Below are 15,872 nucleotides of genomic sequence, written 5' to 3'. Positions count from 1 at the left end.
AAATGAAAGATTAGTGATAAAATTACAAGGAAATGAGGTTAAATGGAAGAAGTAAAGTAAATGGCTAGATTTATGAAAGTGAAAGCAGTTGTTAAATTTCATTAAAAGTTTGAATTACATGGACAAAAAGAGAAATGATTGAACTTCATGGTAAATGGAAACTATATCTACTTGGGACTCACATCTTCACCAACAGTAGACACAAAGGAGGGATGATTTTTCCAGAAGGACTGGTATTTCTCCAGGGTCATTTGTGGTTTCTTCATCTCCAGTTTCAACCATGGCACACCTGAAAAAAACATGGCATGGATGGGTGAAATTCATTTTTATTCATGTAGAATTTATTCTCTAATAATGAAACTGTTCATGGTAGAAAGGTTACCATTCCAATTGAATTAGTTTAAACTTATTTAAATTTCACAATGATTGTGAAACAAGTTATAACAACATAATATTAATCACTCTTGTTGGCATGATTTTACTCTTGGTGTGTTATAACATCACTTACCAATCAGTTCCAGCATGGTGAGTTTCTTCAGATTTGTGAGACTGTCTTAGAGAGAGGAGAGTATGGAATATGTCCACGGTGTAATGACCACAGGTGTATAACATCACTTACCAATCAGTTCCAGCATGGTGAGTTTCTTCAGATTTGTGAGACTGTCTTAGAGAGAGGAGAGTATGGAATATGTCCATGGTGTAATGACCACAGGTGTATAACATCACTTACCAATCAGTTCCAGCATGGTGAGTTTCTTCAGATTTGTGAGACTGTCTTAGAGAGAGGAGAGTATGGAATATGTCCATGGTGTAATGACCACAGGTGTATAACATCACTTACAAATCAGTTCCAGCATGGTGAGTTTCTTCAGATTTGTGAGACTGTCTTAGAGAGAGGAGAGTATGGAATATGTCCATGGTGTAATGACCACAGGTGTATAACATCACTTACAAATCAGTTCCAGCATGGTGAGTTTCTTCAGATTTGTGAGACTGTCTTAGAGAGAGGAGAGTATGGAATATGTCCATGGTGTAATGACCACAGGTGTATAACATCACTTACCAATCAGTTCCAGCATGGTGAGTTTCTTCAGATTTGTGAGACTGTCTTAGAGAGAGGAGAGTATGGAATATGTCCATGGTGTAATGACCACAGGTGTATAACATCACTTACCAATCAGTTTCAGCATGGTGAGGTTCTTCAGTTCTGCCAGGCTGTCTGGGAGAGAGGAAAGTTGGTTGTAACATAGTTCTAGCTCCCGAAGGTTGTTCAGGTGGCTGATTTGTTCGGGTAGGCTCGTTAGCTTGAGTCCTTGTAGTACAAGTACCTTCAACTGAAACAATGCATTTGGTTATATTAAACAAATGTAATAATGTATTAAACTAATGTATTATTCAAGTGTATTAAGCCTAATGTCTTTCCGAAGACAGATAATATTTTTTGTGGTGAGGAGGTGATTAACAGGTGCCTTACCACCAGACAATGGATTCGACACTTAAATGGACCAGTCGCTGAAGTACAATGTAATTATTGTAACATGTCCATTTCGTGGAGGTTTTCCAGTTTACCTATTGCATAATTCAACCGTGAGCTTATCAGTGGCTTTAAACTTTCAAATATCGAAGCTACAGAATCCCATGTTTTCAGTAGCAACATTTTGAGAATCTAAAACTTGGTAATTTGATCACACATTTTTTATTCAAAATGCCGAAGTTACAATTTTGTAGTTACAATTTCTGAAGGTTCCTCATTTTTGCTTCTCTTTAATATATGCCAATCATGGCTCAACATTTTGATCTCATGATACAACACAAGTTTCCCATTGAACTATTTACTGGCATTTTGCAGTTAGATGCAGCTAGCCCTTATGATTTTAGTGCTGTAAAAATTCTGAAACAGAAAAAATGCAGCTTTGGCTTTTTGAAGTGAGGCCATCATTATATTTGTTAATAAAACATTATCTTGGTGGGCACCTGATTGTTTGATTTGAACTGGCGATTGGTCAATTAAGTTAATGTACATGTACATGCATATTCATATTTAAAGGACGTTTTTTCAGTAAAAATATTCATACTCACCGGACTACTTTCAGGCCAACTGTTTGGAAGCTCCTTGACTGGACAACCCACTACGGTTATCCACATGACTGACTCACTCATGAAAATGTCCTCCGGTAGACTTTCTATCTCCAAGTTGGTGAGCTCAATCAGCTAGAAACACAATGTGTGTCATTTGCAACTTAAAGCGTGTATTGTGTGTTTATTATTATAAGGCATATATATAAACAGCTGAAAGTTTAAACAAAGATACAATTGCAAAACAATAATTTCAAAAATGATTTTTCATTGGCATATAATTTGGCACATTTTTTTGAAAAACTACAATTAACTGTTGTCTTGTATCTTTTTTTAGACACATAATGTAAAGAAAAATTGTTTGTTTCATTGTAAACTTGCAATATGTTTCCCCTTGTGAACACCAGAAGTGAATATTTATAATATCTATTCAAGTGAACATAGCTTTATTTGTCATTCATTGAAAAATACAAAGATGACACACTACAATTGAAAATTACAGTGGAAACCTATTGGCTTGAACTTGCAGACAAGTGGTATTACCTCGAACACAGGATAATTCAAGCCAAGCAGGATGGCTTACCATCAGTTTAAAAAAATCGGTCCTTTACATTCAGTTCGAGCCAATGGGAAATTTGAGCCAACCGGTTTCAACTGTACACACTCTCCATATTATTCCACTGTACTTACTCTTAACTTTTTTGCTTTGTTGACACCACCCGGTAGCTTAACTATCTTAGGCATTCTTTCCCACAGATGCCCGAGTTTGAATTTTTCCAGCTGTGGAAATTTCTCAAAGAAGTCGTCAGGAATCGTTTCAAGGCTCGAATGAACCCAGTGGAAATCCGTCACAAACTCTGCATATGGAGTGAAGTCTTCGTAATCAAGGCTTATCATATGATCTGTCATTTCTTTGGAATGGCTATAATAATGTGCCTTGCATACAAAAGAGTCAATAGCCTTTACCAAGGATTGTTCGCTCAACTCTGACTTTGCGCTTTCATGATCAGCTTTCATGTCGCTGAGACGTTTGACGATCTTTCCGTCTGCATGCTGAACAGAGTATTTGATTTTTTTTTCGCCACTGTCCTTCGTGCACTGAATTCCGCCCCACGTTGTGCTATAAATACCACACAGGGACGCGTAGCTCTGCAGCATTCTGTGTAGCAGGGTTTCTATTTGTTCCCGCGTGAATTCTTTCTCGTTTTCTTCCGTCACTAGAATGTTCTTGTATGATGGTAACAGCAACTGTAAATGTTTACAAAATGTTAACTCAGTTATTCATCTTACAATGTGAATAAAACATCTACCTGCATACTTCAGATCATATTTAGATGGACGTGGAATATAAAAATCATTTCATCACCTTATATCATGATATAAGGAATACTTAACAATACCAAGAGTGATGTTGAAACTTACACCTTCACTTGCTATTCATCTGCAAAAAGGAATTGACATACATTTCTGTTTGATCTACGGCCAATTTTGTCCTAATCAATACTTGATTAGGTACTAATTAATATGCTTATTTAGAAATATATAGAATGATTTTTGAGTTAAGGACACTGTTGAAGATTTTGCATGACAACAACAACCACAACAGCAATGATTTAACATTACTTCATTTTTTTTTTTCTAATAAGGGACAAGATAATAAAATTATTGACTTGTATTATGAATAACATTACCCTGGAAGTGATCAATGCGACATAAGCGTAGGCGCTTTTGGCATCAGCGAACAAGTAGTCAAATTGTATGTCACTGGAAGGGACAATACCCTCGATGTCGACAAAGTGGGCGGGGTGTCGGAAGGTGATGAACGAGTCTTCATTGGCTCCATACGTCTCCAGTGTCTGAACATTTTCCGATAGTATTTCTGAAAAGAATATTTTATAGGGGCTAGACACAAGATGGTTAAAAAATCAGCAAATACTGTTTTTCCTCAAAACAAGCCTAGAATTGTCAATACGAGCTAATGATACGTCACTTTACATGGTTAAAATAATAAATGCAACATGTTACTGTTAATTATCTGTGTTTCCCCATTTAAAGTTATAAGCACCTACTTCACATTGGCCAGTTTTTTCACGTTTAACCCTAAATCAATCAAACTAAAACAAATAGATCCTGTGCAATGATTGTATAAAATATTTTTTCATCAATCGTTCTACTTTCAACCAAAGCTTTTGACCTACGTCCAAAATAGCATAGCCTGTGAACACCAATATCTTTGAACATCTCCATGGCAACAGGAAATGTCAAGGTCACTTCGGTAAGATGCCTGGGAAGGAAGGTGAACAGTGCATTCCACTCAGAGGGGTCCCAGTCATAAATGTTCCTGGACACCTGGGTGATATGCCTCTCTTGAACTGAACAGAATAAAAAAAATGTTAATGAAATACACTTGTATAACATTCTTGAATTAAATAACAAAGGAATTATTCTGTTGATTGTTAAGAACTTTGTTAAAGTTAACAAGATGATAACATTATTGTTGTTAAATTTCAACTTGTTACTGCATTCGAAGTTTGATGGATCAACTTGTGATCTGCAGTGTTTCTAACAAGAGCTGAGAAAACTGTTTCCGATGTTCTTTTGTCATTTCAATATGTGAGCACGTCATCAAATATTTCTTGTTTAAAAGTTAACAATGATGTCGTTCATCATGTTGTAAACTACCTTACCAAATTCTGAACAATCAGCCCATATTTCAAAAATCATCAAAGAGGATTTATTTATACCTCAAAAGACTGATAAGCCCATTCTACATTCTGACAATTAATACTATTATCAATGAAAACAAAGAAACCAACATTGATAAGCCCATTCTACATTATGACAATTAATACTATTATCAATGAAAACAAAGAAACCAACATTGATAAGCCAATTTACTTACTTGTTTTTTTCTCATAAAAAGAAGATTTTTGAGCAAGAGTTTTGAACACAGATACATGTATAAGAGCAATTTGAAAACAAATATTTGATTGCATGATTTTGACCCAGCATAATATAAGTTAAAGTGCATTCATCAAGTTCTATAAACAAATCTGAAAACTGTTGAGTGCACCACATAGTCTGACCTGTATATCTGGTTAACTGTTGAGTGCAGTTCATCACAGATTGCAGCACACTGGCCTTCCATTCAGGGTGCAGGTAATCTCGAACCTTCCTGGATCCCTGAAATGTTTTTGTTTTTTAATTTGTTGTGTTCATATTATTTTGAATTAAGGGAATAAAACATCATCATCATCATCATCATCATCATCATCATCATCATCATCATCATCATCATCATCACCATCTTCATCATCATCATCTTTATCATCATCTCCACCACCACCACCACCACCACCACCTCCATCACCATCATCATCATCATCATCATCATCATCATCATTTATAAACTTTGAAATTGAAAAATCCATATCAAGCTAACTGTGGTTTATCTAAATTTGAATTCCGGGAAATGTCCTTGAAAAGCTAAGTGCAATATTATAAGTTCAAACTGCAAACAGTGCATTAAAACAAAGAACTTAATAAAGGAGGCACATAATCAAAGAAAATTGAAGCAATGCTATTCTGACACTTTTTTATAACGTAATGTTTGGTATGTAAACATGAATCCGTCTGGACCACTATTGGGTATTATTTTTAAACTACAAAACGGGTGTGATATGGGATGTCAGAAGAGCGTCCTATCATAAAATTCTCTGTAATAAACCATGGCGATCAACTTGCTTTTTGTGTTATCTTTCAGCATGGTAAGGAATTATAAAAATATTATTCACAAATCTTTATTAATAACTCAGCCTTCACTATGCGATTCCAAACCAGCATTTCATAAAGAAGCCTTGTTAACAAGAGGCACCAATAAGCTTAATGTGTGATATTAACTTAAAATGGGCAATTGTCTTACCTCTGAGAGCAAATAATGAGGTGCATGGACAAAGGTTTCCACAAGATTGGCTGGGGTGTCTGAAATAATATTATCATAAAATTGGGTAAAGGTTTCAAAAGTCAATCCAATGTATGTTACTGACAAAACTTATCGATGCAGGGACCTTTATCCAAAATCGGGCCAATGATGCTCATATATTAAAATTAAATCGAGTACATTTAAACAGTTGTCTCACATCTTGTTAGGAAAACTGCTTATCATATGTTAATCCATGAAACTGCCAGAGTTATATCCCTTTGATAGTTAACAACGATGATGTTAACAACATTGTTAACTTTAACAAAGTTTTGAACAACTGTACTAATGTTGGAGTGTGACTCGTACTGACACACAATCCACTCAACCACACATGATGTGATCATTGTAAACCTGCCTTTGGAGGCATACACATAAGTCTAGCTATATGCCCTCTAAGGCATAATAATACGAGATGTTTTTAGAGCATAAATATCTAACTAGTTGTTAGGGGCATTATCATCTAACTATGATACTAGGGCATAAGAAATTTCAAGCCCTTGTGGCATATAAATTTAACTTGGTGTAGGGGCATAAATATGACTAGCTTTTCGGGGCATAAATATCTTACTTCCTTTGAGGGGCGTAGATATCTCACTATCTTTCAGGGCATAAAAATCAGACTTTAGGGGTATAAAAATTTGACTAGGTTTTGTAGCATTAATCTTATTAGATTAAGTGGCATAAAATCTTGCAAGCAAAATGTCTTACTTCTTGCTTCATAATTCAGAACGACTGCCTCGTTTTCATTGAACTCGTCAGCAGCAAACTTGAAGGCGTGTGAATTCGTCATCATACACACCGTCGTGTTCAGCGCCGCTGCATCTTTCGGAGAGTACTCAAGAGCAAGGTTTTTTCCTCCTGGATACGTGTCCACAATGACACACTCGGCAAACTTCTTTCCCCTTAAAAATAGATTATTCAAATATGAATGGTAAAAAGAAACCTATTAATTGCTAAAAATCATATATTGAAAGATCTCAACTATTTTAAAAATGGGAGATGGCATTAAAACTTTCTCTTGTAGTCCAGAAAATAAACTTTTTTTCTAATGTCTGATGAGAATCCAAAAAGTATTTTTTTCTCTGTCCCAAACTAAACATCAAACCTTGAGCGCTTACTTTTCGAGGCAAACAAACAGCTTCATCCCTTTCTGAAAGGCCTTTGGGTATGCAAACGTCTGAAAATAAAACACACACTAATGATTAAAATGATAAAAAACTTTCAAACTTTAAAATTACAAAATTATTCAAAGATAATGAAACTGTGATGATTTTCAGAACTATTTTAAGTCACCTGTGATTTCAAGTTACTGCGGTTCATGACATCAGTAAAAAAACTGATGTATAAGCATTTTGGTGAAATTTACAGATTCTTTGCACAATGCTGACAAGGCTGAGACAACGACTTCAAGGCTATGACAATACCTCAACTTTCTTTCTGTGAAAACAGGTGACCTAAAAAAAAAGTCCACATTTTGCCTTGAAAAACAATATCTTTCTAAAGTCAACTACAGTCGAAACTCGATGGCTCGATATTCTAGGGACCGGCCAAAATACTTCGGGCCTCGAGAATATCGAGCCAAGCGGGATTGCTTACAGAATGTTTTTTTTATTCGTTACAAAAAGTCTTGTTTACCTCGTTTGTTATTGGCTATGCTATCTCCGCAAGAGAAGAGAAGAGTATTTATTGGACATAGTTACGCATCGTAAAGTTCGTAACATGACTTATTCGATACATAGAAAATATCATTTGATTTTTTTTATTTATTATAAAAATACATTTATGCGAAAAACAAGACACAAGCAATTTTAAACAGTGGATAACACAAACATAGCTTATAAGTTATATCGAAATGCATAAAAATTTATAGATGGATAACAATTAGAGACAGAACTGAAAGTGATGACATGTTTATTCAAACTGTTAAACCATTTAAATTTGATAATAATTATAATACCAGTCAAGCAATTTTAATCGATTAGCGCCTTGTGCTAAATGAAGCCAATCCAACAAATCAATGTGTGAGATTCTTAACTGAACCCGCGAAAATGACATCGACCCAAGCAAACAAAACAATGTGTGAAATTCTTACTTGGGACCGCGAAAATGACTTCGAGCATGGAAAAATATCGACCCTCAAGATATCGAGCCATCCGATCGAATTTTATATGAACAAAGAGTAAAAAAAAATTGGTCCTTTTAATTTGGTTCGAGCCAACGAGGATATCGAGCCATGAGATATCGAGCCAACGGGTTTCGACTGTATAAACAAATCATATCATACCGGACATTTTGGATATTTCAAAATGAACTTTGAGTTCTTGTTTTTCGATTCCACAGACACTTGGTAGTTGCCATTCTTCAGCCAGTATTCTGTCAGGAGCCTGTGGTTCTTATAAATCGACAAAACGAGCACATTCTGAAAAATAACAAGGTCAAGGTCATTAATACAATAACACATTTCTGTTGACTTCAGTATGTAGTTCTATTTCATGCCTGATAAATGGCTCCTAAAATTTTGCCTGAATTAAACGTAAAATATTGACACCGGAGAGAATTTCCATTATACCCACTGTGTTTTCTGATTCCTTTCCACACAGTTGCCTAGTGCTCATGCGTTAATCTTTTTCCATCATTAAAATTTTGATGTTTGTTGTTGAGTTTAAATGATTTTGTAAATTTTATATTTTTTATCTTTATTTTTTTTTTTACTTTTTGCCAGCTCCTCATCCCCCCCCCCCCTTGGAAAATATATTTGTCTGTCTGTCTGTTTTTCTAAAACCTAAACCAATTGATAAATAGGGTATGCTTCTGCATTAAGTCCTTGAACCAAGCAGAGGGATCATAAGATGACCCCTATTGATTTTGAAGACAGTAGGTCAAAGGTTGTGGTGATGATGACCTTGAATACAAGTAAAAAAAATTTTAAATAAAAACTACTGCATTTGGTAAAGACTGTCTTTTCTTTAAAAAAAAAACTAAAAAATTTAAAATTCTGTCTCCCCATGAACCAGGACCCCAGTTTCCTTACATCACAATCACAACCACTCTTGCATAACATCAAAAAGTTTAACTCGCCTGAGATTGCCCTGGGCCGCTTGGTGTTGAATCAATTTTCTTCTGCAGTGATTCCACTTTTGTTGATGCTGAAATCCTTGTGACCACTGGTAACCTTGAAGATAATCATATATCCAGTAATCGGAATAAAGTGTAAAAAACAGCAGCAAATTTGTGTAAAACTGGTTAATTGTTTGGTTTGGTCAAAGACAGCCAAACCATGTATTGATTGGTCAATAGTTATCCAATAATAACTATGTAATAGTTAGATGACATGAAGTAACACTTTCATAATTAAGAATGGGTGGAGTGAGCCAAATCTGAGTCAGGGAGTGTGTATTGAATGAGGGGCAGTAGGCGGACCTTTAAACACCCGCGAAAGTTGAAATTCTTAATGATTTAGCCTAGTACTTAATGATTGCCTATCTGCAATTTCATTGGCTGAAAATGTAGGTTGTATTCTAAATACTAATAAAATTATTTAAATGTACACACTGTCCAAAGACAACTTGAGAACAACTTATCCAAGTTTTATAAAATATGCTGCACATCGCTATTCAAATTCACTATTGAATTTATGATCATTTTTCAAGGACAAAATGCAGTAACTACTTTTGCTTTGGTACATGTTTGCATATTTCTATAGTTTACATTTGTACCAAAGTTCATGTTCATGTTCATAATAACAATAAATTATTTCTGTTTTTTCTGTCTTAGCCAAATATCAAAGCTTTGACAAAGCTTTGATTTAATTCCACTAAAAACAACAACAAACAGGCAAATCATATTCACTTTTTTTTAACTACTCACTTGTGTGTGTGGCTGAGGGCATTAAATTTTTGCATTGTTTCACCAAATATTTTTTTCATTTCTTCGGTTTCGTAATTCCGACCAGACTCTAGAGAAGTCCATTCAACAGAAGCCAGCGCTGGCATATTGTCTGCAGCTGCAATACAATAAAGGCACAATTTCAGATCCTTTGCCTTAGAAAATGTATTATGTAAATCAACACTTGAATTCTGCGACTTAAATATGTTTGCCTGTAAGTAGCTCCAATTACAATTTTGGCATTGCCTGGAAATCATGTCTGACACAAAGGAATTACTCGTTGTCCATGTTGCAGTCATTATTCAGTTCTGATAAATAACTTTTGAATTACTTTTTGTAGAGTCTTGGTATGCTATTGATACAGGGGTCATTAGGTCAAAGGTATGCTTTTGATATTGGGGTCAGTAGGTCAAAGGAATGCTTTTGATATTGGGGTCAGTAGGTCAAAGGAATGCTTTTGTTATTGGGTTCAGAAGGTCAAAGGTATGCTTTTGATATTGGAGTCAGTAGGTCAAAGGTATGCTATTGATATTGGGGTCAGTAGGTCAAAGATATGCTATTGAGATTGGGTTCAGTAGGTCAAAGGTATGCTTTTGATATTGGGGTCAGTAGGTCAAAGATATGCTATCGAGATTGGGTCAGTAGGTCAAAGGTATGCTTTTGAGATTGGGTCAGTAGGTCAAACGTATGCTATTGATATTGGGTTCAGTAGGTCAAAGGTATGCTATTGATATTGGGTCAGTAGGTCAAAGGTATGCTTTTGAGATTGGGTTCAGTAGGTCAAAGGTATGCTATTGATATTGGGTTCAGTAGGTTAAAGGTATGCTTTTGATATTGGGTCAGTAGGTCAAAGGTATGCTTTTGATATTGGGTCAGTAGGTCAGAGGTATGCTTTTGATATTGGGTCAGTAGGTCAAATGTATGCTTTTGTAATTGGGGTCAGAAGGCCGAAAGTATGCTTTTGATATTGGGTTCAGTAAGTCAAAGGTATGCTTTTGATATTGGGTCAGTAGGTCAAAGGTACCCTTTTAATATTGGGTCAGTAGGTCAAAGGTATGCTTTTGATATTGGGTCAGTAGGTCAAAGGTATGCTTTTGTAATTGGGGTAAAAGGTCAAAGGTATGCTTTTGATATTGGGTCAGTAGGTCAAAGGTATGCTTTTGTAATTGGGGTAAAAGGTCAAAGGTATGCTTTTGATATTGGGTCAGTAGGTCAAAGGTGAATATTATGGTGACCTTTATTGGAAAAACTGATAATAGATGATTGGATGTGTCCACTCTCAAAAGCGCCCAAGTATAAACACTCTTTAACAAGACAAACAAATGTGAATAATCAGAAGCGAAAGTTTGACGTCATTGACTTGGGTAATGAAAAAAGTAATCCTTTTGTGTCTGTAATGCTAAGCAGCATAAAAATATTTTAAGGAACAATATATTAGAATATTTTGTATTAAAAATCATATTGCCTAATAGAATATAATCTGAACTCAAGCAATTTCCATTTTTCGGAGGCCAGCAAAATATGCTTTGCTGATGTTTTTCAGAAACAAAAAACATGCATAATTCAAAAATGTTATATGCCTTGCTATACTACTGTATATTGTCAACATGTTTACCAAGTTTCATTTCAATATCTTGAAAGGTTTTCAATAATGGCCATGGTAAAGGGTTTGTACTATGTCGATGACACCAAAGAAATTACAATACTTATACATAATTTTCACAAAACGGATACATAAAATAAACAATCCATGATTGTTAAAGCTGCACACTCACAGCTGTGATTGTTTTGACATTTATTTTTTTTGTCTTGGAACAAGCCATTTTTTGCGTTAATGTCTGGAAATCGCAGTTTTCATATTTACATTTGAAAATCAATATTTTATGGCTAAAAGCGTTACTTACACTTTAAGAATGTTTTTTTTTGGGGGGGGGGGGGGGGGGGGGGGCAGTTTACCAAACAATTGAGATCTGTTCTATTGTCTATTGTGAGTTATCTTATATGACTGAATTGAAGGCACTGATGCCAAAATGAGCTGATTCTGAGACAAAAAAAAAACTAACTGTTAATTGTGAGAGTGCAGCTTTAAACTTACCTAAAGACTCCTGAAACCAGTGAACAAAGTCTTTCTTTGCCTCAATAACGCCATAAACACTCTTTGTTGTGAGGTCTCCCAGTGTTATCTAAAAGAAAATGTTACTTTCATTATTTCAAAATAAAAATATTCATTTTCATAATCTAAAATTATAACTAAATTCATAGTAAATTCCATTTTAATTATTTTGATTATTTGAAAAGACATATTATTATTTTAATAGTCTAAAAATGTCCACTTTAACTATATGTGTTATGGAAACATTCATCAATATTTTCATTATCTTGTTATATAAAATATTCAATCATAATCTCCATTATTTTGAAACAATAATTTGTCTTATTTTCTAGAAAAATTATAAAAAAAATAAAAAAAATAGCACATGTTTTCAATACCTAAAACTCAAAATATACATGCTTTCAATGCCTTTATCTTAAAGCATATGTGTTTTCAATGCCTTATCTCAGAGCATAAATTTGTTCAATGTCTTTATCTCAAAAGTATACATGTTCTCAATGTCTTTATCTCAAAGCATACATATGTTCTCAACATCTTTATCTCGAAGCATACATGTTCTCAATGTCTTTATCTCAAAGCATACATATGTTTTCAACATCTTTATCTCAAAGCATACATGTTCTTAACGTCTTTATCTCAAAGAATATATATAATTCAATCTTATAGTATATATTTTTTTCAAAGTCTTAACCTCAAAGCATACATGTTTCCAATGCCTTTGTCTCAAAGTAAACATGCTTTTAATACCTTTGTCTAAAAAGTATCTTTTTTCAATGCCTGTATCTCAAAGTTTGTCTTTTTCAAAACCCTGATCTCATTACCTATATAAGCATTTTTCCATACCTGTATCTCAAAGTTTACTTTTTTCAAACCTTCATCTCAAATTAAACGTTTTTCAATACCTTTATCTCAAAGTTTACTTTTTTCAAAGCCTCTTATTATCTCAAATTTTCAATGACTTTATCTCAAAATATACATGTTTCTAATGACTTTATCTCAAAATATACATGTTTCTAATGACTTTATCTCAAAATATACATGTTTTTAATGACTTTATGTCAATGTGTTCATTTATTTCCATTATTTGGGAGATTACCTTGAATCCTACTGGGTCTTTGCTTGGGTTGTTCAGAGTAACCCATCCTGTGAACCCGCCTGACATCTTGGTAAGGGTCACTTGATCTCCCGGACTAAAATATAAGACAAAACAATAAATAGGGGATATAATATGATAGGATGCTTTTCTGGTGACCTTTATCACGTTGAGTTCGGTGTGTAAACACATATCTGTCGAGACCACAGGTAATGTTATGTATCTTTAATTTGACAGGTTTTACCAGTTATTTTTGTCTTGCTTTTTTTAGTGACGCAAAAGAAGTTTCTACACCACACCACACACTGTTCTGGCATGATACGGAATAAGAAAACAACAGTATTGTGATACAAAATTTTCAAAATGGCATATTTAAAAACACTGAAATATCATTTTTATTTCACTGATTAATCTCTAACCACAGAAAAGCATATAATAAAACACATTTAAAGTCTTGTCAATCATGCATACCCAAAACTTACAACTTGAAGTTTTATACTTTAGATAAATTATTCAAACTAATGTTGTGGGCCGTTTAAACAGTATTATGTTTTTAAAATTTTTGATAACTTCAAAACTGTATGTGATGGGCCTTCCGTCGAGGGAGCACAATTACCTTATCCACAAATTTCCATATTTGAATGTTGGAAATGCTGGTGGGTGGAAGGTTTTCTGAAAATACAAAACAAGATCACTTTGGACTTTTATCAAGTGAAATCTACTAAAAGACTATAAGGCCATACTTGGTTACCAAAAAAAATAATCCTGGTGCCGTATTCAATGAACAACTAAGACTGATATAAAAATTAAGGTAAGAAACTAAGTGTTTTGATTGGCATGTATATTTAGCTGACCAATAGGTGGAATGAAAGCACTGAGACATGTCCAAGGTAAGGATACTTATGAATACTGACCGTGTATACAAAAAGAAGGTAAACAATAAATTTCCATGCTCAACAATATTGCTATGAAGTTTCATGAGTTTTGGTTGAAGCTTTTGATAAAACAATAAATATTGCACCACAAGATTTTTCACATATATTTTTTTACTAATTCAAGGACCTTACTTTTTGTTAGACCACGATGATGAATTGTCAAAGAAGTAGCAGACCTGCACAATTTTATGAGCTCACCTACATTCCCATGAAGTTTCATAAGTTTAGATCGAATATTATTGGAGCTTCATTTTGACATAAGATTTTTCAGGGGACTGGACATGAAGTGTGTCTGTGTGTCTGATGCTATATAATTATATATGTTTTATTACAGTAATGTTTATATATAAATATTATAAAAAGGTTTTGCTTTAATGCACGATCCTGAAAACAATGAAAGCAAGGCTAATTGTCACTACCTCAACAGTTCCTCTTTCAAAACTGTCAAACAAAATGAATTCATTAAAATCAATGTAGGTAAATCATTACTATTTGAAATTGATTTAGTTTCACATTAGGACTTATTTTTCGTAAAAGTATTGTTTTGGACAGATTTCATGAGGTCCAAAATTAAAATTTACAACACAATAATAACAATTATTGATTTTCATAATAAAGGCAAAAAAAATGAAACCCTCCCAAAATAAAAAAAATAAATACTCTAACCTCATCAGATAAGAAACCAACAAATACTTACATCAGCTTCTGCATCTTTCATTTCCCAGAGTGATTTGTCCATAATCTGCACCGCCTCTCCGACAGAATGCATCCCGATCATTGGATAGTATGCCAGCTTGTTTGGATTCAGGTTCAGCTCGATCATTTTCTCTCCGTTCTTGCGGAAGAAGCCCTTGTCTTTAGAGAAGTCGATGTAGAGCTCCATGATGTCACCAACTGCACAAGCCTGCGTCTTTCTCGTTGGATAGCCTGACTCCAGGAATATTCTGGTAAAGAATAAAATGAAATTTACCGTAAACGACTTATTTTCACATACGGCTTATTTTTTATTTTCACTGCATTTTTTGTACAATATTATTTTTATCATTTCACATATCTACATATTTTAGATCCAGTTGAGTGAACATCAACAGAAAACATTTAACCGTAGATGTCATGTGCGTTGCCATGGTTGGAAATATAAGTATTTTGTGTTTACATTTCTATGCACAGTGACAAACCAGCGTCCAATCGGAGAGTTGCTTTCTTTCAAAACTTCTCACAGTGGTCAGTGAGAGCAAATTTGATTGTACAGGAAATCATGTGTGAATGTTATTATAATTGTTTGTCTGTCGTGACCTACCCTCCGTCATCCGCGTGGTACCCAATTGACTTGGTGTTCCATCCACACTGTCGATTAGGTGGGTAGTCTGATGGCGCTAGACCCATGGAGATTGTGCCTGATTTCCCCGTCGATATGACCTCTGGAAACAGAATTATAAAGTTAAACACATGGTTGACTGCTTCCTCATACGCATCTGAATTTCTTTGCTAAATAGCAATCTTTCTTGCTTAAATCTTGCTTGAACTGAATTTATACTATATCGAGGCCAAAGATTTCCCAGTTGAAAAAGCACCAAAATATTGCTAATTTTTTATCTGTTCACAAATCATATTCTTTTTTGGGGGGCAGTAGTAATATGGAATGGCATCTATTCAAAGATGAGCCCTGGCCCGGCCAGTCTATTTCAGCAGCCTCTGACAAAGTTATTGACACATTTTCTTCGAAAAACTTTATTAAACAAGGAACATAACTCAATAAGCATTTAAACCTAAAAGTTTAAAGTTATG

General features: G+C 34.4%; 1 protein-coding gene across 4 annotated transcripts in view; it reads right to left on the bottom strand.

The window, feature by feature from the left end:
* The window catches only part of LOC128240741 (uncharacterized), a 105,874-nt gene that overhangs the window by 44,862 nt on the left and 45,140 nt on the right, over window positions 1-15,872 (bottom strand). For all 4 annotated transcript variants that reach the window (XM_052957556.1, XM_052957557.1, XM_052957558.1 and 1 more), the window contains 18 exons: window positions 15,385-15,505; window positions 14,782-15,028; window positions 13,766-13,821; window positions 13,153-13,246; window positions 12,039-12,126; window positions 9,926-10,061; window positions 9,137-9,230; window positions 8,343-8,477; window positions 7,177-7,235; window positions 6,767-6,960; window positions 5,999-6,057; window positions 5,163-5,259; window positions 4,275-4,448; window positions 3,768-3,955; window positions 2,767-3,324; window positions 2,080-2,211; window positions 1,175-1,334; window positions 183-289 (listed from right to left, as the gene is read on the bottom strand). In XM_052957556.1, the coding sequence (XP_052813516.1) occupies window positions 183-289; window positions 1,175-1,334; window positions 2,080-2,211; window positions 2,767-3,324; window positions 3,768-3,955; window positions 4,275-4,448; window positions 5,163-5,259; window positions 5,999-6,057; window positions 6,767-6,960; window positions 7,177-7,235; window positions 8,343-8,477; window positions 9,137-9,230; window positions 9,926-10,061; window positions 12,039-12,126; window positions 13,153-13,246; window positions 13,766-13,821; window positions 14,782-15,028; window positions 15,385-15,505 (2,699 nt within the window). The remainder of the gene's footprint in view (window positions 1-182; window positions 290-1,174; window positions 1,335-2,079; window positions 2,212-2,766; window positions 3,325-3,767; window positions 3,956-4,274; window positions 4,449-5,162; window positions 5,260-5,998; window positions 6,058-6,766; window positions 6,961-7,176; window positions 7,236-8,342; window positions 8,478-9,136; window positions 9,231-9,925; window positions 10,062-12,038; window positions 12,127-13,152; window positions 13,247-13,765; window positions 13,822-14,781; window positions 15,029-15,384; window positions 15,506-15,872) is intronic.

This window comes from Mya arenaria, chromosome 7 (assembly GCF_026914265.1).
Source record: "Mya arenaria isolate MELC-2E11 chromosome 7, ASM2691426v1".
NCBI lineage: Eukaryota > Metazoa > Mollusca > Bivalvia > Myida > Myidae > Mya > Mya arenaria.
This window is presented reverse-complemented; position numbering and strand designations above follow the sequence as displayed.